A 24,796-nucleotide genomic window follows, 5' to 3' on the forward strand; every position below is an offset into this window, starting at 1 on the left:
CATTGACATCTCAAATCCCATGTCAGCAAAAAGCTGTACAGCTAGTGGAAGACAAGGCACCATGGCTTTAGTATGAGTTGGAAGAAATGAGCGATTTTGATAGGTTTGTTATGTGATAAACTGTTTCAAGTGAACATGAGCTTGAATAAATCGTAATCAAAGGTTGGGGGGAATGTTGCTGAACTACAACTCTCATCACCCTTGGGTATGATTGCGGGTGCTGATGGGAGTTGTGGTTGAGTCAACATTTGGAAGAAGGGCACGGGTCCTCCATATATAGTATAAAGAGATCATTGTTTTCTGAATTGTGCGATACCTATTACGTTCCCATCTCCCTATGTATACCGGTATTAAGGTTGAGGGACTGAACGATGTTAAGAGCTGCAGTTCATTTCAGGGTGCAATAATGTTTCTGGTAATTGGAGGAGGAAGGAGACAAGCCTCTCATCTCATCTCATCTCATCTCATCTCATCTCATCTCATCTCATCCGACAGCCAGTTTTGATGGCGAGTAACATTGCTTTCTGGCCCTGTAAACTAGCAGCTACATAACAGCACAGTGAAAGACTCTGAAACCAAAGGAGGGAGGGATGGGAAGCCCTACAACAAGTGACAAGCTGGAACGTGTGCAACCATGATGATCAAGGATCTGGAAACCAAGCCTTACAAGGAACAGTTGATGCGTGTGTTTCGCCCGGAAAAGAGGAGACTGAGAGGAGATATTATAGCGACCTTAAAATATCTCAGGGGCTGTCACATAGAACAGTGTTTTTCAACCACTGTTCCGCGGCACACTAGTGTGCCGCGAGATGTTGCCTGGTGTGCCATGGGAAAAATTGAAAAATTCAAGAGAATTACTTTATATATAGTCAATATAGGCACAGAGTTAAATTTTTAACATTTTCTAATGGTGGTGTGCCTCGTGATTTTTTTCATGAAACAAGTGTGCCTTTGCCCAAAAAAGGTTGAAAAACACTGACATAGAAGATGGAGCAAGCTTGTTTTCTCCTGTTCTTGAGGCTAGGACCTGAAGCAATGGCTTCACATTACAAGAAAAGAGATTCCAAATAAACATTAGGAATAATTTTCTGATAGTAAGAGCTGTTCAACAGTGGAATGGACTCCCAAGAGAGGTGGTGGACTCTACTTCATTTGAGCTTTTAATCAGAGGTTGGATGACCATCCGTCATGGATGTTGTCGTCGAGGTTCCTGCATTGCAAGGGGTTGGACTGGATGACCCTCAGGGTCTCTTCCAACTCTTCCAACTCTACAAGTTTATGACCACGAGGGCCCACAACCTTTCCCTGAGATCTCACCAGGACATGCAAGAAAGTAAGGCCCCAGTGAGATCCTATAGACAGAGCATTTCCCCCTCTCCTGGCCATGGCAGAAAATCAGCCCAAGATGCACATAGCTGCATTGGACCATAAAATAATGATCAGCTGGAATGGAAACAAATCAGTCTGATTGAATGGCTTCTGTTAGGCAGTGGTTGCTGAAGGGCCAAAGGCAGCTTCTCAGCAGAGTCAGTGGAATTGCCCTGTTTCTCCCTCAGTGCAGTCTTAATCATGTAATGCACAAACATCAAATGGTCATGTATACAAAGGCTTTTAAACGTTGGATCCACAGGGAAATCATATATTTTGACTCACCAGGTAGGGGCAAAGTTACTGTGGTAGCTTCCCAGCAGGTGGGTTGGTGTTGCTTTCTGGGAGAGAGGGGCAAGGCTTGACTCCACCAGTGCCATTTTACTGTCCCAAACTCCCCACTGCCTCTCTCCCTCCTGGTCATTGGCAGCAACCCACTTGCCAGGAAGCCAGTGTAGCACCTCTGCCACACCTGGCAAGCCGTTTCTAGATTCATGTGTGGTCCTCTTGGCATTCAAGCATATCACACTGTAACAGAAATTCTACAGGGGTGCAGGTTGTGGGCAAAGACATGTTATTTATTGGATAATGATTGTGTTCGATGTATAAGAAAAACTTAGGAAGTGGTTTAATTTTGTTTTGAGAGCTAATCCAAGGAAAGTTCCTGTCCCCATTCTGAAATTCAATACTCATAAATAGCTGATGACACATAAGAAGGAGACCTTTATTAAAGAATATCGGTTGGAATTGACACAAGCATTGGAGACTCATGATAACACGAAATTTTGGAAATTGGTGACTGATATGGAAGGTCGCTCGTCTCCAAAATATGAGTGTCACATTGCGGAACCATGTAGGAGGAATTTTTTGGTACAGCAGTGTAATGATCTAATGATTCTTAATGAGTTTTAAGGGGGAGGAATCAGTCTGTACCCATGAAGCTGTATTATATTGAGACAGATCATTGATCACTCTCTGTAGTGCCGTCTACTTTTCCTGGTAGTGGCTAGTTTGACTGCGTGAAGTCCTGTTTAACTGGAGCTGCTGAACCTGGAATATTTTGCATGCAAAGCATCTGCTGTGCCACTGAGCAATGGTTCCTGCTTGCTTTCTGTCCCCTTTCCCCATATAATAGATAAATCCTCTATTGCTATGGTTACTGTTTCCATTGCCTGGTGTGGGCAGCCTGATAGAAAGAGTGCACTTGCTGCTACTCTGAAGCTTTTTCCTTACTGAGTGCTTGCTACAGCCCTATTGAAAATGTAAATTATCTGCATATCAAATTAGTTTTAAAAGCTGCCTCCAAACATGGCATGTCAGTTTCCTTCCCACCCCCAGCCCCAAAATTGTTAACAGTATTCACAAGGGAGGAAGTATGCTCGTTTGTGGGGTCCTATGCAGCTACGTGGATTTCTCATTAATTCAGTAGCTTTCCAGGGATCAGAGATAGATTCAAATCTAACATGTTGTGGTATACTGTAATAATCCAGTGTTGGCAGTGTTTATGGAACTGAGCAACTTTTATGGTAATACAGACAATTAGTGCAGCTTATTTGCTCTAAATACAAATCGTATCCACAGGAGAAACACAGTAGATGCTGCCAAGTCTCATAAAACTTGCTTGCCTGTGGCTCATGAAGTAGTGCGCTAAGTAGTTGAGAAGGACGCACTGGTGATGCAAGATGGATGTGTGCCGTGTGGTGTATATCTGCTTCCACTCTCAGCTGTTTCTATTTCTTCCAGCCCTTGTAGAACAGGTGTTTGTGTATCTGTCATGAGTTGTGGATGTACACACAGCGAAGTGGGGAGGGGTGCAGAACAAAACAACTATGGGGTAAAATAAAGCCATAACTGCATTGATTGATAACAGATAACTGTAGGTTTGTCATAGGCATAAGGGCATGTATCTGAAGACTGAGCAGCCTGAGTGCTGGTCAGTTCTCTGGCAGACCAGTAAGGGTTTGCCTAATGATAGGGTTCACCATGCCATAAACAATTCCCAGTGAGGCTTTTGCAGTCAACCTGGCAGCGGATGCTATGGCCCGACAACCCCTGAGCTGGGCTTCTGGATGGAGCATGTCTAATAATAATAATAATAATAATAATAATAATTATTCATTCATTCATTCCCCAGCCACTCTGGGCAGCTTCCAACCAAATATTAAAAACACAATACAGCATTAAACATTAAAAACACCCCTAAACAGGGCTGTCTTTTAAAAGTAAGATAATTGCTTATTGCCTTGACATCTGATGGGAGGGTGTTCCACAGGTTCGGTGCCACTACCGGGAAGGCCCTATGCCTGGTTCCCTGTAACATCACTTCTCGCAGCGAGGGAACTGCCAGAAGGCCCTCGGAGCTGGACCTCAGTGTCCGGGCTGAATGATGGGGGTGGAGACGCTCCTTCAGGTATACAGGACCGAGGCCATAAGCCATACCATAAAGGGCTTTCCCACTGGGATGCAACCAGATGCCTCTCCACTCCCTTCTAAGGACCCAGCTCAATGCATTTGCCACCACCACAAAGTTGTGACATAGTAGAAATGGAGATAGGTGGAAACCCCCGCAGAACCATCTGTGGGTAAAATTCCTCCATGGTTGTGAGAAACAGGAACTGATCCATGTCCATAACAATGCTGCTGGTGGAGTTTTCTTCTAAAGGTAATTCCTCTTCACTAATTTAAAAAAAAAAATTCTTCCAGTAGCACCTTAGAGACCAACTAAGTTTGTTATTGGTATGAGCTTTCGTGTGCATGCACACTTCTTCAGATACCATTACCAAACCATTTACTTAAGGAGTGAGTAGGTGGAGAAGCCTCAAAGGAGAAAACTGGGTGAAGGGCAGAAGCTGGTGTGGGCCTCCTTGTAATAATAATAATAATAATAATAATAATAATAATAATAATAATAATAATTTCATACCCCGCCCATCTGGCTGGGTTTCCCTAGCCACTCTGGGAGGCTTCCAACACAATATTAAAATACAATAGTCTATTAAACATTAAAAGCTTCCCTAAACAGGGCTGCTTTCAGATGTCTCCTAAAAGTCTGGTAGTTGGTTTTCTCTTTGACATCTGGTGGGAGGGTGTTCCACAGGGCGAGTGCCACTACCGAGAAGGCCCTATGCCTGGTTCCCTGTAACTTGGCTTCTTGCAGTGAGGGAACCGCCAGAAGGCCCTTGGCACTGGACTCCCGGTGTGGACTTGACCAGAAAAGTCTTCAGTCAAGTCCACCCCTAGGCTCTACCCAGGGGAGCCAGAGAGCTGGCTTTGATTGGTTCCCTGGTGGAGGAGGCCCTGCCCCCTCATGACTGCACCATAGTGTACTTGGCTGAATGGGAAGAGGATCTGCTCCCCCTGCGTCACCGCAAATCATGGCAGTCAGGGATGGAAGAGTGAATCTGGACTTTTCCTTGATGCCACTACCTTCCAAGTCTGCAGCTCAAGTAGGTCTCCTGGTCTCTAAAAGGCATGATCTTACCATGATTTGGGAAGACTCAGAATGATGGGCCAGTGGTATAAGACAGCTTCCTTTCTTCCTTTATCTTAATTTAGAGTGGGAATGCTTGTAAATACCATCATATGCAAAACTGCAGTGTAAATGATGGAATGACCTAATGCAGCAAAACACATCTCCCCTCTCCCCTTCTTGTCTCATCAGGTGCAGGAATCGGAGCTGCTGGATATCAGCCTTGTCAAAGATGCCCGATGCGGGAAACATGCCAGAGCGCCTAAGGTAGGTCACATGGGGAGGCCAAAGATTCTCCACTGCTGCTTTACCAGATTTTGCTTTGGAAAAATTCCCCATGGGTCACATTTTGTTCCTAAAAGTTGTCTCTCCAACCATATATGTGTCTTTGCATAACTGCAGCATATCCTTACTTATAATGATAGCCCCAAGGTGCTTAATTAAGGGCTCTCTGGGAGAAGTAAGCATGCGGTTTGAACTTCGTCTTGTACATTGACGGAAAGTCTATTATGTGGAACTTTTTGGATGTCACCGTGGAAGTGACTGTGTTGTGAGGCAAGTGCATAATTTCACTTAAGTTTTGAGTGGCTACACCCTCGACAGCTGAATTGGAAGTGTATGAAGTGCTCCTTTTTAATAAACATTTAATAGATAGCGTAAGTAACTCATCATGTTTGCAAGAGATGCCTAAATTAAGTTTTTCTATTTTCTGCATCTGTAAATTGGATGAAAAAGCTGCATTGTTGAACCGAATGTACCTTCTAAGATAATGGCTGTTTTTCATTTTCAACTTTTCATTAATGATCACACAAGTATGCAATCCAAATTCAAAGCTATGCTTGGTGGCACTTGAGGATTTTTCATGCATCTCACCAGCTATGCTTTATGGAAGCAAGTTGCCATCCTTGGCCTTTCTCAGTTGGTTTAAAAAATAAAATTAAAAAATAGGCAGCTGCCATGTGCAGGTAATTGTGTGCTTGGATGTATCATGTGACTATGGAATTGCTTTTTCTAAAGCATTTTAAAGTTTCTTCCTAAGGGCTCATTTCAGTGTCAGAAACTTTCCAAAAAGCTAGAACTGTAATTGAAAACCTATGGTAGCAATTCGTGACATGCACATAAATATCAAATTAGTGCTCCCTGATTATTGGCTTTATGATGAACAGCATGAGAACATTAACAATGGATAGAACATTATTTTAAAAAGCAGCCCCCCCTTCCTTCTTTCTCTTTTTCTCTTTCTTTTTTTGAGAGAAGTGTTCCTGTATCAAAAAGTATGTTTCGCTAAGGTGCACATACAGTTATTTGCTCAGTGGGGTTTTGCTTTTGTTAAACTGCATAAATGCTTTCCTTGCTGTTGTGCTCCACCAGTCAGCGGCAAGCAGCTTTCATTGCAAGCTGTTTGTAAAAAAAGAAAAGAAAAGAGGTCTTTCTTTGCCTGGGAATGACATACCTTACCTATGTGTGTGAGCTTGTCTGTTGCTCTGAGGTGAAAGGGTACCTTAGTAATGCGATAATGTGTTGGAAAATCAGTTAAAATCTGTTTTGTGCAGAGCATGGTTAATTGTGCAGTGAACCCTCTAGTAACAACTGGAAAGATCTGTGGCTTAAATGACTCCACCCTTTCTTTCTTGTTGTTTCTTATGCCTGGAATTCCATCTTGGAACACCTATGTGATACTACCCTGCTGCATTCCATCCAGTCCCTCTTCCAAACACAACTTTTTGATGAAGCCTTCAACACAACTCATGGGCGTACCCAAGGGGGGGCAGGAGGGGGCACCTGCCCCCCCCCGAAGCAAAAAATAATAATAATTAAATGGTTATCGGCAGCCTAAAAGGGAAAAAAAAAGCTCTCCTAAAAAGCTCAACTACTGGTCTTTCTCCCTCTCCCAAAATCTAAATAACAATTGAGCTCTTGGCCGACACTGTGTGTGTGTGTGTGTGTGTGTTGCGCCGGCTGATCGTTGCAAAGGAGCTTTGGAAACAGTTCCCTTGCATGGTGAGTTGCAATGGCTGAGGATCCTAGGAAACTGAGTTTTTCAGCCATTTGGGGGCTTTCTGTTTGGGGGGGGGGAAAGTTTTTCTGTCTTTTGAAGCTGTTTTTGTTTGCTGTTTACATAATATGGTCAGTAATCCAAAAATGAACTGAACCCCTAAAAAACGGAGCATTCCTCATCCCCAAAAAAGGTCAACAACTTTGAGCTGAACCCCAGATCACAGTCTCTTAGGAGTTGGCCACCCCTGGTATAAGACATGTAACTAGAATAATTTTTTAAAAAAAAAAATCAAGCAAATAATTGTAATAACTACCGTAATAAAGCACTGCTATAATTATTTATAATTTCCCTAAAATTTTGGTTTCATTTGCCTTTCCGTGCTGAAATGTCACAACCTGAATGACCATGGCTTGCCCCCCCCCCCCTAGTTTTGATCCTGGGTACGCCCCTGACACAACTCCTTAGTCCCTGTCTTCTAATGATATTGGGCTTAGGTATATCCTTCTCATTTCCCCTCCCTCCCTCCTGGTACACCTCCTCCCTGCAACTCCTGCAGCCAAGCTGGTACCAAACGTCTTGCTCTGCTTTCCTTTGAACCACATAAGTGAGGCCAAGAGGGGCAGATTGTCATCTGGGCAGCCCGGGACCTCCATGCACACTGCCCAGGCTTACGCCCCAAGAGTTCACTTCAGTGCTAACATAGCAAAACAACACAGGAGGCAGCAGTTACAAGTTATTGGTCTCTGCAGCCGCAGCAGGTGCTGTGTCTCTCCAGTGGTTTGACTTCACCCCTGGAGGCAAACTCCATTGTCTCTCAAGACAGATGGATGCCAACAACTCCCCCCCCCCCCTCCCTCTGTCAGCAGCAACCTCCTTTGTAAAATTTTAGATTGCAATCTTATTGAGTCAGGGACCTGTCATTATTTTTATTGTTGCTGTTTCACTTTAAAGCGGTCTTCTCGAACTGGTGTGCTCCATATATATTTTGACCACAGCTTTCAACATCCCTGGCTGTGCTGACTGGGACTGTGATGGAAGCTGGAGTTGAAAACATGTGGACAGCCACCAGGATGGGGAAGGCTGCTTGCACAATGTATCTTTATTGCTGCCATACTTCACAATGCAGGGTTACTCCAAGCTGAGATCTTTTACTTAAGCCTTTTCAGAGTAAAAAGGCATCTCCCATTGGCTTCCAGTGTGGAGAGCCAGTGTGGTGTAGTGGTTAAGAGCGGTAGACTCCTAATCTGGGGAACTGGGTTCGTGTCTCCGCTCCTCCACATGCAGCTGCTGGGTGACCTTGGGCTAGTCGCACTTCTCTGAAGTCTCTCAGCCCCACTCACCTCACAGAGTTTTTGTTGTGGGGGAGGAAGGGAAAGGAGAATGTTAGCCGCTTTGAGACTCCTTTGGGTAGTGATAAAGCAGGATATCAAATCCAAACTCCTCCTCCTCCTCCTCCTCCTCCTCCTCCTCCTCCTCCTCCTCCTCCTCTTCTTCTTCTTCTTCTTCTTCTTCTTCTTCTTCTTCTTCTTCTTCTTCTTCTTCTTCCATTGTGTATTGTTTTATATCGTCACTTAACACTCGTGGCGATGGAGGCTTTTGAAAGACAGATGACATTCAAAGCAAAAATACAAAACAGAACTGCTTAGGCATTGGTGGTTTTTGCATCCTTCCAAAAAGCATCCCCAAAGTCCCCATGAGATGCCAGCACACTGTGAAAGAAGCAGCAGTTGTCATTGAGCTGTGTGTGGCATGGACTAGTGCAGGATTGACCCAAGTCGTTTTGTTGCCTGGGGCAAAAGTTCCAGTACTCATGGTGCCCTTACTTACCAGATTGGTAGCCTCAATTTTATAGATGCCACCCTCGATTTTAAATATGCCAGTCATGAGTGGATTTTTGCAGCCCTGCCTCAAGAGTTATTTGATATCTGCCAGTACATATTAATTATCTGCACAGCCTTTCCTTTAGCTAAACATCCATCTCACAATCCCTGTAGAGCCAGTCCCAAGCCAGTTACAATATTTCCATTGGTTCCAATTGCATTCAGAATAAACCACTTGGGGTAAATGGCCTGATGTGGGTAGAGAAATGGAATCTCTGCCAGAAGCAATAGGAGGGCAGTCAAGAATAGAATAAACTGAAGGGTGTTTCAAAAGAGAAATTCTGCAGTAACAGAAGGTAAATCAGAAAGATAGGGCATGAAGATCTAGTTTTCAACTTTCTGTACCAGTGATGCTCTTCCATGCAACAGAGATTCTCTTCAAAATGAAAACTAGCATGCAAGGGTGGTGGATTCTGGCATTCTTTCTCAAATGCTACATTTCTTTGTGCTCTTTATGGAAGAGAGTTCCATCATGTGAACCCCTACCTGTACTCAGAAACAGGTTGACAGCCTCCTGTGATGAAAAAGTTGGTTTTGCTGGACAGGTTGGTTTAACAATGTGCTTCTTTTTCTTTTTTCTCCTGCCAGCAAATGGTTACGGAACGGCAGTCTCTGATTGGCCGTGGAGAGTTTAAAAGGAGAGGATTTGAAGAGAGGCTGAGGAGGTGGGGTTGGAATTGAGGTTGGAGAGGTTGGGAGATGGGTAGAGAGGCAGGTTAGGAGGCAGGTTGAGGTGTAAAGAGTTGGTTCTAGAAAATAACTTCCATTATGACCGTATTGTGAAGGACAGAGTGTGGTGTCCTATAGGAGGAAATAGACCAGAATTTTACTGTGAGGCAGAGGTTGAGCCAGGAGATGTAGGAGCTGGAAAGGAACAGCCTATTTGGGACTCAATCTAGTCTGGAGGGGAGAGATTCTTAAGAGAAAAGAGGAGACTCCCAAACTCAATGAAGGGAGGGAGTGTGGAGAGCCCTTGGGTCTATTTCTTAAAGTACCTCAGAAGCAGGATTGTTAAAGGGGGTGGATAACTGAAAGATAGTATCACCTTATAAAGGAACCAACCTATACTGTAATGCAAAAACAACTAAGGACAAATTATAGTGAAATAGCATTGTATTCCTGAAGTAACCTAAATGTTATCCACTTGTGTTATATACTATCTTGCCTTAAATAAATCTTTATTGTTTATTTAAAGAAAACCCACCTGAGACTCCAACTTACTAGTTATCCCCGCACAAACGTCCCCCACAGGATAATCTGGGATTGTTGTTGTTGTTGTTTAGTCGTTTAGTCGTGTCCGACTCTTCGTGACCTAATGGACCAGAGCACACCAGGCACTCCTGTCTTCTGCTGCCTCCCGCAGTTGGGCCTAACTCATGCTAGTCGCTTCGAGAACACTGTCTAGCCATCTCGTCCTCTGTCGTCCCCTTCTCCTTGTGCCCTCCATCTTTCCCAACATCAGGGTCTTTTCCAGGGAGTCTTCTCTTCTCATGAGATGGCCAAAGTATTGGAGCCTCAACTTCAGGACCTGTCCTTCTAGTGAGCACTCAGGGCTGATTTCCCTAAGAATGGATAGGTTTGATAAAACCTTCATCTAAAAAGCTACCCTTTGTCGTTCTGTTTCTTGTCACAGAGTGTTATACGAGGAAGGGATAATTATTTCTCCATAAAACCTTTGTCTCCATATTAATTTCAACCTCCCACCCACTCACCCACCTCATCCCTCTGCCTACATGTAAAATAGATGGTGGAAGTTTGTTTTTGCATTATGGATAGCTGATCTAACCGTGAACCATATTAAAAAATATTTTTCAGACACACTGTTGAGACAGCTCTCTTCTTAAAATGCTGTTCACGACTGCATTTTAAAAGCTGGTTTTTAGTAGTCCTGTAAGAATGTTAGTTGGCCAAATGTCAGGTTACTCTGAATGTCATAACGTTTGATTTTCTAAAAGGTTCTGCTTCTACAATTATGTGATAAGTGGAAATATTAGCTGCTTTCAAAAACAAAATTAGATTTCTGGTTCTCGGGTCTCTCAGCAGAAGCTGAGAAGGATGAGCCTATAGATTAAACCTTAGGAAATAAATAAAAATGGTGAAATACTTTGCTTATGAGATATAATTCAGTCACCCTCGCCCAGTTCAGGGTTGACTTTAAAAAGAACGCAATCACAAAAAAAACACTTTTGCCCTTAGAATAAAATTGCTTACTGTGAGTTGTGTTTGTGCTAAAGCAGTCTGAAAGTTTTGCTGTGACTTTTCCCCTTAGAAAATGGGTACTTGCAGATGCCTCTGGCGGGTTTGTGGAAACATAAAAGTTCCGTCTCTCTGTGTTTCCGTGTACCACATTTTAAGGATATTGACAAGCTGGAATGTGTGTGGAGGAGGGCAGCCAATATGATAAAGGGACTGGAAGCCAAGCCCTATGAGGAATGTGTCAAGGCTGGTCGATTCCTCTTCACATTACCACACAAACGTCTCTTGGTCTTTTATAATTTTTATTAAGAATTCACAAACAGTATTAATGAATAGTTCTTAACTTCAACTATCACTCCGCAGAGTCATTCAGTTCAGATACCTTCTGAGCTCTGCTTCTCCCCTGACCAGCAACTCTCAAAAGGCTTTTCCCACTCTTTTTCTAACCTCCTAGTGAGGACTGGCTTGTACCTCCCCTCCCCCGAGTTGGATTCATAACTTAACCCTTGCCTCTGTGAACCTTCTAACTCTTTTTCTAACTCTACCCTGACAGAATGGTTGAGGGAATTGGATTTGTTTATCCTGAGAGGAGATATTATAGCATTCTTCAAATATCTAAAGGGCTGTCACATGAGGGATGGAGCAAGCTTGCTTTCTTGTGCTCTGGAGGCTAGGGTCCTATCCAATGCCTTCAAGTTACAAGAAAGGAGATTCCCACTCATCATCAGGAAGAACTTTCTGACAGTAAGAGCTGCTCAACAGTGGAACAGACTCCCATGAGATGTGGTGGATTCTCCTTCCTTGGAGGTTTTTAAGCAGAGGTTGGGTGGCCATCTGTCATGTATGACCTTCTTGAGATTCCTGCATTGCAGGGGGTTGAAGTAGGTAACTCTTGGGGTCCCTTCAACTCTACAGTTCTATAACACCCACCCTCTTCTGAACATCTTTGAAGAGGGTGATAGAAGATTATATTGTAAGGACTTGAATATCCATGTGCTGTGGGCAACATTGGGCTACTTTACCTTTTACCTTCCGTGTAAGCTGCACTCTCTTCTGCCACCAGGCCACAGAATATCCTAGGAATAAGGTGTACCTGGGGTTCATCTAGGGTTTGTTTGTTGGTACTTGGGGGTGGGAATGGGGCTCAGGGGTGGGGAGTGTGCACATTAGCGCGGTGAAAAGCTGTAGATCATGACCTATGCTTTTATCTTGCAACAGTAGAAATGATATAGCATATTAGCAGTTAGCAAATGGAAACTCAAATTAACATGGGTGCTTAACGTCCCGAAATTTCACACAACAGTTTCTATGGAAACTAGAATCTTTATATAGCTCTGAGGATTTTGCTAACAAGCTGAAATAGTGGCATTAGTTGGGTGTAGGGCACATTCCCCATGGTGAACATTCATTTTTAAATGTGCTATGCATTTTATTATTACTGCTCAGTAGTCATACATATTTCAGCAGGAAAGGCTTTAAAAATAAAAATAAAACCAAGCATTGTTTTCTTGGGCCATATGCAAAGTAGAAGATATTAAAAACATTTAATTTCTCCAAACATTCTGAAAGGATGGGGGAGAGATCACGGATGTAGCCGGCGTTAACCGCCCCCCCCATCAAGCAAATAAATAAAAATACTTAACTTGCTGACCAATCACATTGCAGGTAGCTCAGTTCTGTCCACCCCCCCCCCAACATAAATCCTGGCTATGCCCATGGGTGAGATATTAAGCATAGGAAAAGTTTCTTTTCAATATTTTTGCTGCTGGTGGTGATGATAATTTTACTTAAGACCTGTCCTTCACCATAAGGTCCCAGGTTGGGGGTATGCACAGAGCATGGTGGTGGTGGTGGGGGTAAGCCTGGTAAACAAGGTGGAGAGTTTAAAAGCTCTTTTCCCACAGAGTCTCTGTGCAAATAGGGGCTTTAAAACCCTCTGCCAACTAAGTTTGTTCTTGGTATGAGCTTTCGTATGCATGCACACTTTTTCAGCTGAAGAGGGAGGGAGGCCTCTTGGTTCTTGCTGAGGGGATTGATGAGGTGAGAGAACAGGTTGAGGGACACACACATCTGGTCCAACCTCCAGGGTCTTCACTATTGGGCTCCCCCAGGTCTGGAAGAGACCTCCCCATCACACTGGAGCCAATCATCAATCTACATCATCCTGACTTGGCCACCCCATGACAAGCATGTGATTTTAATAGAAAATATAGTCTCCAAGACCTCCATAGTTCATTCTGTGTATCCCTGGCGGCTATTAACAATAACCATGTGGTACTACAGAGAAAGGGAAGGAGGGCAGGAGAAAGTGAGAAAGACCAAATACTAATAAAAGGTAAAATAGCTGACTAGTTTTAAATTTCTCTTTGGTTGTCTAAGCAATTCCTATTGGTAAATCAGTTGCCTTCCCGATATGCTTATCCCTTTAAAAGGCTAATTTGTAACTGGTTGCAAAAACAACCAGGAAATGTTCAGGAAAATGCAAGCTAATGACCCATCCTTTACTGAATGACCTGAAAAGATCAGCTTGTTCTGAACTACATGCATTCATGCCCAGGAACGTAAATAAAAACATTCTTAAATTCATCCTCGAAGCCAACACAGGACTTTGTGAATAGGAGCCAAGTGAGGCTGTGCATCTTAATGTGGGTTTCTCCACAGAACGAAGGAAGTTTGCCCTTGGAAGAAACGAGGACAGCCAAGTAACATAGGTTTGCAGCCCCTTTTTGGTGAACAGTGAACCAAACGTTGTGAAGTACTGGCAGGTGTTAGCTAAACACTTGAATGCCATTAGACCTGCTGCGCAACTGGACTGCTAATGGCTTAAGTCCCACAATGTACACAATACCACAAACCTGAAGTGTGGCAATAGGGTGGGATTCTCTGGGGCAAGCTGATCAAACAAGGAAGCAGAGCGAAGTAGTTTGCTGGACACACATTTATGACTTGAATGTTAACAAAACAGAGAACATCTCTTCAAACTAGGACTGCATAGGTCCCTAGATTGGGGGCAGGGCTGGGTAGTCATCAGCTTGCCATGCTTGAAACACTTGGCATTCATTTTCAAGAGACCTCAGACATTGAAAATCCATAGTTTCCCCGCCTTTGTGGTCTTCCTCTTATCTTGTGAGTTTTCTGTGGGGAAGAAAACATGCACTGAAAGTGAGCTATGAAGTAAACATCACATGTAGTTAGCAATGTTAGCTTCCATCTGATGGCCTATCGATGTCCAGAATTCCTGCAACATTTGTTTTTTTGGCTACTGACATCAATTAGTTAAACTCGGTTTGACAGATTGGACAGATCTTATTGAACTCTGATGCTGCCTTGGTTGCTCTTTAAAATAGAAATAAAAAATGCCTATAATCCCTTTCTGGATTTGAAGATGTATGCTTACTATGAGAAGCATCCTAATAGCACTAACAAGGGGAAAGCGTCCCAGCTCCCAAGTCTCAATTTGATTATCATGCAAGGCGCAACTTGAAATGTACGTTACATTCATGAATACTGAAAGACTTCTCTTGGGGAGATATTTCATTCAGGAGCAAACTGATCAAAACTTGAGGGTAGAAGCAGGCATAATTTATTTTGCAGTCTGCCTCTGAATTTTCTGATGAAAATGAGAACTTTGGTTGGAGTTCCTTAGATGATGTACACCCAGAAGTAAAAAATATTGAACTTGATCCTTTAAAGTTTTTTTTTTTTAAAGTTTGCTAATGACATGGGAGTTTGATGTTCAGCTGCTGTAAGTTTGAGGACAGCCACTTCATGTTTTGATTGCAGCTCGAAAACTGAAAGGAGAAAGCTTCATATATTTTCTGAATCTGATGTTATCAAACAACAAGGCAATGTCAGAACTGAGCTGCTGGCTTCTGTCTTGTTGATATGAATGTATAAGCTGGCCCATGTTTCGAAAAACGAAAATCTAATTTGAGATTATAGGCACCACTGCTCGTACATTGACAGGAGAAAAGTCATTGCCTGCTCTGATGCTTTGCCTTCCTACATTCAGTCTACCCCACCAGGTTAGTTCCAAATTGAGAATCACACCGGTGGGTTTGAGTAGGATGTTCCCCCCTGCTGAATATTGACTCGGGACTCTGGTAGGTGGAGTAAGACCATGCATTTCCTCCTCCTTTCTCAAAGACAGAGCTCAGTTGCCTGAAGAGACTGACTCAGTGTCCTACTCATTGCTTGACTCTGAGGTCATGGCAATGTGCTGGGAAGTGGCATCAATGTTAAATCCTCTTCCCTCCATCTCCCAGGTGTTCCAGTTAATAGTGTTGATGTGCAGATGAGGTTTTCGGTGGTTTGCCAGAGGTCTTGACAAACATGGCCTACTCCCAGCTCCCACCGACCAATTGTACTTTGAGAAGATTTGAATTTTGGGTCCCGCCCAAGTTCTTTCCCCTCTCGCTCTACAAACCATCGAATTACGTTCTTGAATGTAAATGAAATGATTCCTTGAAATTGCACTGTTAAGCTTGTATGGTACAATAGAAGACAAGATGATTACTGCTGCCCAAGCTACCAGTTCTGGCCTTATTTAAAGGATTAAATAGTGAGACAGCTAGAGACGCAGTGTGTTTCATGCCTGGGTGACAAAATATTAAGAAGTTTCATATTAAAACGAAGGTGATGTGAGATAAATCACAGAGGCTTCCTACTCAATGATTTTGCTGGGAGAAGGGGAAAGTGTCTTACTGCAGAAACAAATACAGTGGTGTTAGGATCCTCAAGGGGTTGCTCACAAGTAAAGACAAAGTCCGTCTTGTCTTCTAACCATTTTATTGTGCAAGGCTATTTACAGTGCAGAGCTACTGAGAAACATGACTACCTAGTTGCTAGACGAATCCGGAAGTGCCGTTCTACGGCTGCGACCCCAGCATAAGAATTTCGGGCATACTGAAGTGCCGCCTTCCCGGTCTTTTGACCCCTCTGCACAGTTCGGGCGATGGAAGTGGCAGCTCCCCTTCAGAGCGGGTCTGCCAGGTGGTGCTGGGTCCTTGAGGAACATCCAGGAGCCCTTGCTCCACCTGGCTGCCTGAGGATAACTCCTCCTCCCCAGGGGAGGTGCTGGAAGACTCGCTGGAAGACGTATCACTGGCTAGGAGTGGCTGGGGCTTTCGATACCCACCCAGACTCTGTCTGGCAGTGGAGTGCAGCTCCCTGACAAGTGGTACCTCGGGTTAAGAACTTTATTTGTTCTGGAGGTCCGTTCTTAAGCTGAAATTGTTCTTAACCTGAGGTACCACTTTAGCTAATGTGGCCCCCCGCTGCTGCTGCCGTGCTGCCGCTGCACGGTTTTTTCTCTCATCCTGAAGCAAAGTTCTTAACCTGAGGTACTATTTCTGGGTTAGCAGAGTCTGTAACCTGAAGCGTCTGTAACCTGAAGCGTCTGTAACCCGAGGTACCACTGTATTATGTATTTGTCAAGGCACAGGCTCAGAGGTCGATATCTTTTGAGAACATAGGGAAGGAACAAATAAGTCCAAGTTGCATTCAGAGAAATAACCTAATCAAGCTTGGAGCAAGCTTGTTTTCTGCTGCTCTGGAGGTTAGGACACGAACCATTGGCTTCAAGTTAGAAGAAAGAAGTTTCCAACCAAACATACGGAAAAAACTTTCTGGCAGTAAGAGCTATTTGACAGGGGAATAGACTTCCTTGGGAGGCTGTGGTTTTTAAGCAGAGGTTGGATGGCCACCTGTCATGGATGATCTAGTTGAGATTCCTACAATGCAGGGGGTTGGACTAGATGATCCTTGGGGGTCCCTTCCAACTCTTTGATTTTACGAAGGTTACTTTTGTTAGGTGTGTGGCTGAATCAGAGGTAGCTCGGTGGCAAAGCACATGCTTAGAATGCAGAAGGATTCGAGATAAATTCCTGGCACCTCCAGATAGCAAAGATATTGGAGAGGGCTGGGAAAGGTCTCCAGCTAAGAGTTCTGATAGTCATTGCTTAGTCAGAGCAGGCAGTGCTGGGCAAGATGAACAAATGGCTTTGGCTCAGTAAAAGGCAGACGGATAAGTTCATATGTTCCCCTGGGACCGCTTTGAATAAAGCACTGAGCTCATGTCACGAAGGCAGGACAGCACGGTACAAACTCCAGCACCACCGTCTAGGGAGTGATTTAGAGAAGGTGGAAATATATGTTAAGCTATTCAAAAAGGATTCTTAAAAAATGAAGGAATGTGCTGCAGCATGGCATAGATGCTGTTCTTTTGGTTTGCGCATTTAACACCCCATGGATCACACATGTATGGTAAGGTAAGTATTGCAATCAGACTTGGGACTTTCTGCTGCTATAAGAATGGATTTCGAGAAGTTTCAGGGGAGTTAAATGGGCATCCAGTGATGTGCTACATTTTAGCACACAGCAGTTAGGGAAAGGAACCTGCCAGCTTGTTTGAACTATAGTCTTTCTGTTCCGTCAAGCCACGAACGCCCAAATTGGGAGAGGATAAAAGTCTCAGTGGCATATTTTCTCCTAGTGACTGAATAGCTACAAGGAGTTATTTCTCTGACAGGAGAAAAAAAAGCCGGTGAGGGAACAGCCGCAGTGATCGACACGGTAATAGTAGCAAAAGTGATTTGTTTAATCCTATGGAGAGCAGAAATAACTTTGTATGGCATAATAATAATAAATAATAATAATAATAATAATAATAATAATAATAATAATAATAATGCCCCGAAATTGCAAATGCAATGGGGGAAAGTGTTTTGGGATCTTCAGCCTTTCTCTGTTGTTACCATGTGTTCTTGTGTACCTGTGTACACATATACCTGCCCCATGTATTTTTTAACCCATAGCTATGTTCTGCCATAGCAGTTCTAAGGGGAATTAGCAATGAGACTATAAGCCAGCATTTAATGTGACCAAATAGGTGGTGTATTACAAAGATAGACAGTCCTTAGAGAGCATTCCGACCGGGCTGGGAATTAGTGTGTTCAATCTAAAGAAAGCAGGGGATCGTAGAGGACTGGGTAGGAAGGAACTATTTTGCGATACTGGAAGGCTGCAGAGGATGGAGATGAGACAAAATAAGGAAATGGGAGGACGATGGATGCCAGATAAACTTGCAGAAGGGCAAATGGGGTTAGAGAAGAGAGTCCAAACATAACTAACACTTTGTCTGAAGCAGGGTAGGCAATTTGCTTGGAGAGTTGGTGAGAAAGAAAAGGAAACACAAAGGAAAGAGGGATGGAAAAGAAACAAGAGTGCAGGCATTATCTATTCCAAGGCATGGGGCGGGGTAGAAAGGGGTTAAGCATACTTTGCATCTTTGAGGTTTCAAACCAGAGGGTAAACTGAGGAGCTGCTTTGATGCAATAAGTGTGCAAGGAAAGTCCTGGGAGCACCCATCATTCTCTCTCTCTTTTTTTAAAAAAACTAGCTAAAAGGTTAAAAGTAGAACAAGCACTGAAGAGTATAATGGGTGCAGATTCAGATGCTTTAACAAGACGATGCTTTGAGCAATAGGATAGTACGAGCAGTCACTGATGCGGGCGGATGTATGGCTCCTTATTCTGCATCAAAAATGGCTGGAGATGCATTTGTCTGTAAGGACAGTTTGTGCTTGATCTGTTGCTAAATACTTATGCTGAGGTTTGTCATACTTTACCTAGAGAACAGGGCCCTTGGAGAGTGCTCAGAGGCAGTAAGAGATTTCACATGTGCTGTGCATGAGAAGCTGCAACAGGCTGAACCTCTGCTTTTCTTAGTTTTCAACAGCAGCCCCGTCCTGGATGCAATACAAGAGCCCCATTTCACAGGCAAAGCTTGTCTTTCCAATGAAAACTGCTTGCCGGTAATAAGGTTTTTGTTTTGGGTGAGGAGGAAAAATGGAAGCCTTCAGCCAAGGAAATTACCTTCCAAATGTCTTGTTTGTGTAACTTAAGAACCAATTGTAAAATCCTTATGGCGCTCCAGTTTTCTTTCCTGTTCTAACAGCTGAGGAAAGGATGTGGTATCTCTCTCACACACACACACACACCCGCCCCACTCCCCATTTCCGTACAGTGACAGCTTCTGGGCACTAGACTTGCATGCTCAATAGTCCTTCTGTGACGCTTGATGTCCCGAAGCCAAAAATACTACCTGTGCTATCAAGACTGTCTTGCTGTGTTAATATCAGGGTGATGTATAATATATATATTTTGAAACTAACTCTCTACTTTTCATAGAGAAAAGTGCAGTGTGCAATGACAGCATCGTTGCTCAGCAGTGCCTAGGCTGATCCGTATAAATAGCACCTAGAAACCTGTTTTACTCAAGCCTAAAACGTGGCCTCTTACACGGTTTGTCTGAGAGCAGGCAGATCTTGTCGGGCTCATTGCCAGGCTGTGTTTGTAGGCAACTGCCATGAAGTCCGAGTGATGAGAGGGGTGAACTTTGGTGGCAGGAGGTGAATGGACTAAGTTGTGGGAAGGGGAAGGCAGTGAAGAAAAGGTTGTAGGCTTCAAGTGAGGTGGTAATCAGAGCATGGAGAGAGTGCTTACCAAGGGAACAGGGAAGGGCTGTCTTTTGGCAGTGTTGTGCATAGCAAGGGAACCTGATGTTACAGTGGACTGGTTGTGGAGGCGCAGAGGAGATGTAGGAGTCCTAAAGCCAACAGAGTCGATGGTGTTATCAGTGGATCCTGAAACTGAGGAGAGATGTGTTTATGAGGAAGGATGGGGAGCAATGAAACATGCAAATGGAAAATCAGACATGCAGTTACGAGATTGGATGGAAGGGAAAGGCCTGAGACCCAAAGGTAGTGCTGGGTGTCTTTGGTGAACATTTTCAACAGCGTGTTTGTATTTCTATCTTACTCTTCCATTTAAATTACCAAAGGGAACCGAACAAGTGTGCAGAAGCTAAACACAGAACCCTGAAATGCACTCAATAGTAACAGCATAGACTAACAAATCAACGTCTGAAGCCAGAAATAATAAAGCCAAAGTTCTATGAATCTAGTGAGGGAAAGAGTTCAGAGTTCTTGCTTTCTTGGCGTAGCCTTCGCGTATGAAGAGGAAGATTTGTTGCTCACGTATCATGAGCAAGATTTGAGGAAGTCACTTAAGGATGACATACGGAGAGTGAACAGCAAAGGGCACCGTTAGGTTTTGAAGGAATCTTGGGGGAGTGTAAGGTTAAATGGGGTTTATAAAACATGGGTATGCAAGTGAAAGAATGAATATATTGCGTCAGTCATTTTGTGTTATATGCCAGCTGTGGACTTCGACCATACAGTGGTACCCCGGGTTACGTACTTAATCCGTTCCGGGTTACAGGACGTAACCCAAAAAGGACGTAACCCAAACAATTCATTCTGCGCATGTGCAGACTGAAAACCCCCGAAAAACACTCTGTGCATGCGCAAATCACGCGCATGTCGGGTTGCAGTTCCAAGTTAGCGGAATTTGTAACCCGAAAAATATGCAACCCAGAGTGTACGTAACCCAAGGTACGGCTGTACTTATGATGAACTAGATAGATTGGCTGTACCTGGAATGATAGTCAAAGAGCTTAAAATATAAAAGAGGTGGGAGAAAACTGAAGGAAGACTTTATAGGGTATACCGGTAAGTAAACTCTACTAGTAACTCTAGTAAAGGGAATTTAAGGGAAGGTGAAAAAGAGCTGTACTAAAAAAGATACGGAGGTGCCATACTGCCATAGCTAAGTGATTAAGCACCTGCTTTGCATGCAGATGAACCAAGTTCTGTCTCCAGCTTCTGAAACTGAAGTCATTTCTGCTAGGTGAGCATAGAAAGGTTTCTGTCTGAGACCTTGGAGAGTGCATGTCAGTGAGAGTAATAGACAGTGCTGAACTATATGATCAGCCTCAGCATAAACTAGTTTTATATGTTTTAAAATGGACAGTATAAGGTTCCAACATTTGCTTTCTTAATGGGTTCTCACTTGTTGCGGTAAACACTGAAATCCACGTTCCAGAAATGTTTTGCTTTTCAAACTCAGTAAAAAGCAGAGATGCCTCCAGTGTTCAAAGTGAGGCGGTTTCCAAGGACTCGCTGCTACTCTACAAAGTTGGTGCCTGATCTTATTCATATGCTTAACTTTCCCAAAAGAAATATTGGGTCTTGAGCATGCAGAACTTGGGCTGGATTGGGCTATTTAAGAATATTCAGTGAAGCAAATAAAACAATGTGAATATGCCCCCCTCCCCCGCCTCCAGCCAGAACTCATCTTTCATTGTCAGTATACTTGCCATTTGCTATTCACATTTAAAGAAGCGAGATTCAGTGTTCTCATTTGTCTTTTTAATAAAGTAATTAACTTCATTTAATACAAAAAAGCCCAACTAGACAATAACTTACTAAAATGAGTAGTGTGCATTTTGTGCTTAAAATAGCCTCACCTTCATTTCCTTCCTTTATACTGAACAATGGACTAATGCATTCCTTACTTTGTTTAAATTCTGAAAAGCAAAGAAAGTCATTGAGGTTGTTGAGTATACCTGTACTGTATTAAAATGTATTGTTCTCAGAGGTGGGGAACACATCACTATGATAATGGAGAGAAGGCTATCTAGTTTTTACTCATTAATGTCCTGGCTCCCCAACTCGGAAATCAAAATGTTACCATGACTGGAAGTTTTGAAAGTTTCAGTAATGAAGTTAGTACAGTGTGGGCTATAGGTTACAAGCAGGTGAAGCATGGCAAAGGAGTAGGATGCATGGCTAGGTTTAGTTAGATGTTGATCTAGCAATGGGACACATGATCTTCTCACACCAGTGCTATTACCTCTGGTCCATTGGAGATAGAGACAGAGCTGACATAAGAAGAAGAGGAGGAGTTTGGATTTGATATCCCGCTTTATCACTACCCTAAGGAGTCTCAAAGCAGCTAACAATCTCCTTTCCCTTCCTTCTCCACAACAAACACTCTGTGAGGTGAGTGAGGCTGAAAGACTTCAGAGAAGTGTGACTAGCCAAAGGTCACCCAGCAGCTGCATGTGGAGGAGCGGGGATGCGAACCCGGTTCACCAGATTACAAGTCTACCGCTCTTAACCACTACACCACACTGGCTCACCATTGGATTTGTCCCCAGGTGCCTCTCCTGAAGGGGAAAGCTATTTACTGACAGATGATGTCACCTTCTCAGATGATGATGTATCACTTGGAGTGCCAAATATTACAGAGGGGAGTCTAGGGAGAGGGATTGATTGTTCAACCACTCTGGGAGTTGTAGCTCTGTAAGGGGAATGGGGATCTCTGAGAAACTCTTAATACCCTTAACAAACTACAGTTCCCAAGATACTTTGGGGGAAACCATGACTGTTTAAAGTGCTATGATGTTTCTTCAAATGTATAATGCAGATGGGAGCTTACAGAGTCAGTTTAGAGTGGTATGACAGGCGGGAAGAGGGGAGATTATAATCAGTGTATGTCATTTGAAGGAGTGGCTGACAATCTTTCAGTTGAGCTCTTGGGCGACTGCTGTTCAGCAGCTGAGAAACCAAGTAGCAGAAGTGCTGTGCAGTGTAGTCAAAGGAAAACATGAAGTGCTGTGCAGTGTAGTCAAAGGAAAACATGAACCCATTACCTGTCAAATGACATATGGTGCTTTTGCTTGATCCATTCAAGCAGAAGGTAAGTTTCCTCAGGAAGCAAATAAACAAGGAAATAGATTGTGTTCACACAAATGGCTACTGCTCTGTAATCCAATTTTCAGCTTGTGCTCATGAAGCGGACCATTAGGCCACTAATGCTGAGGAAATGATTGCCAGTTGTTCATTGTAGGGTTCCCACATGATTGAAAACAAGTCATAGCAGATAACCTCAAAGAAGAGGTATTGCATCCTGTGTTTGTGTGAGAACAGCATGAATGCTTCTTCTAAGATGGTGTCTGCCACTTGTGATTCTTGTAAGTACGTGCATTTAAAAACTATAGTTTTTTTAAATGTGCAGTTTGATTAATTGGAGGCACCTTTTAACCAGTTAAAAGGTTTTTAATCAGTTAATCTAACATTTAGACACCACAGCCTGAGTTATTCTAGGCTTCTCAGTTTGTTCTGTGTACTAGTAGTGCTTCATTGTTTGCAATGGCTCCTCTGTGATGCAAACACTCAACTTGCTTAATATTTTAATGCTTTGCTTAGAAACAAGAGAATGCTTAACTTGATTATTCCTTATGGCTCCTGGCCCGATCTACCATTAAAGCTGTACTTACAGCACGGGGGATAGGTAATTTCCGGTAAATGCTTGGGCCTAATTCCGCTGTAATTGTGGAATGAAGATCTTGTCTTAGCCTGTGAAAGATTGGAATCTCGTTTGCAGTTCAGCTGCTGCAGGATGAAATAATCATGGAAAGGGCCAGCACAGATGTAAATATTTGCTGAACTGTGGACACGGCTGAATACCAGAGACCCTCTGCTCCATATTGGATGAATGTTCTTCCCTGAATCAGTCTTGTCTGGGATAGCTCATTTTGGCCTGCAGATAGTGGGAATATGATTGTCATGAATTAATCTGCCCTATATTTAGTTTTAAAGAGGTTTTCAGGTGGCACTTCTGCTTCTAACTTAAAACAAATAAGAGATATTGAGAGATGAACTATAATTGGATGTGCTCTTGCTGAAGTTGGAGGTTTAAAGACATTGGCAGCTGTTGAAGGGAAGTTATCAACACGAGTCCTCCCCCCCCCCCTTGGCGTGGCAATGTTTACAGTGTCTTATTGCCAGTCAAGAGTTTGTTGAAAGCTAACTGTTTCACAACAACACACCAATGCGGTAAATGCTGGAGACACACACTACTTTAAACAATTGCCTATTGTAGTCAAATTTCCTGTTTGTAGTGAGAATTGGAGATGTTGGCTAATGGCTCCATTCTGCTAACTGGCCTCAGGCACATCGGAGTGGCTGGTTGTTAAGATTGCCATTCCAGGGCCAAGGGTTATGTTACAGTAATCACAAAAGTGCCTTTTAAATGCTTCTTGGGAGTCTGTGAAGGAGCCAGGGTCTGAGCTAGATGTAGTGGTTCAAATAATATCATTTCCTGCATCAATTGACTGAGTCTGAGAAGGAAAAAATAAGTTAAATTATATGGGCAAGCTGCTGCTGTCGCCCCAATCTCTGGGCTGGCCCCCCCATCACCTCAAAGAGAGGTGCCCCACAGAGGCACCATTTGCCTGTGGAACTTATAGCCAGGGCTGCTGCAATAACCAGCTGTGCAAGCCTTTGGGAGGCAGAGATGCAAGAGGGCAGGCATGTCCAATCAGTAGATCGTGATCTACCGGTAGATCCCTGACTGATCCTGGTAGATTGCGGGACCCTTATCGACTGTGGGATTAAATAAAGTTTACCAAAAGTTAAAGAATAAAAGCTGAAGAACTCTGGGCAATCATACCCCAAAAAAGCTCAACAACTCACTCCAATGACAATGGGTAGATCACTGCCAGTTTTTTTTAATACTGGGAGTAGATCACAGTCTCTTGGGAAAACAAAATCGAAAATACTTTCTAGTAGCACCTTAGAGACCAACTGAGTTTGTTCCTGGTATGAGCTTTCGTGTGCATGCACACTTCTTCAGATACACTGAAACAGAAGTCACCAGATCCTTAAATATAGTGGGGGAGTGGGGAGGGGTATTACTCAGAAGGGTGGTGGGAATGGGTGATAGGCTGATAAGTGTGGAAAACCTGTTGACGACTCTAAACGGCTGCAATTAGTCTTGCAGGGAAAGGCAAGGGGTGAGATGGCTAAAGATGGCTTTGTTATGTATAATGAGATAAGAATCCAATGTCTTTGTTCAAACCAGGTTTCTCCATGGTTTTAAGTTTGGTGATTAGTTGCAATTCAGCCACTTCTCTTTCCAGTCTATTTCTGAAATTTCTTTGTATTAAGACAGCTACTTTGAGATCTTTTATAGAATG

The 24,796-nt window shown here is 43.4% G+C and overlaps 1 protein-coding gene across 1 annotated transcript in view; it reads left to right on the forward strand.

The window, feature by feature from the left end:
• Positions 1-24,796, forward strand: part of PLCB1 (phospholipase C beta 1) — a 454,706-nt gene that overhangs the window by 135,049 nt on the left and 294,861 nt on the right. Inside the window, 1 exon segment of the mRNA XM_033142844.1 lies at positions 5,030-5,104. Coding sequence (XP_032998735.1) covers positions 5,030-5,104 — 75 coding nt within the window.

The sequence above is a fragment of the Lacerta agilis genome, chromosome 3 (assembly GCF_009819535.1).
Source record: "Lacerta agilis isolate rLacAgi1 chromosome 3, rLacAgi1.pri, whole genome shotgun sequence".
Classification (NCBI taxonomy): domain Eukaryota; kingdom Metazoa; phylum Chordata; class Lepidosauria; order Squamata; family Lacertidae; genus Lacerta; species Lacerta agilis.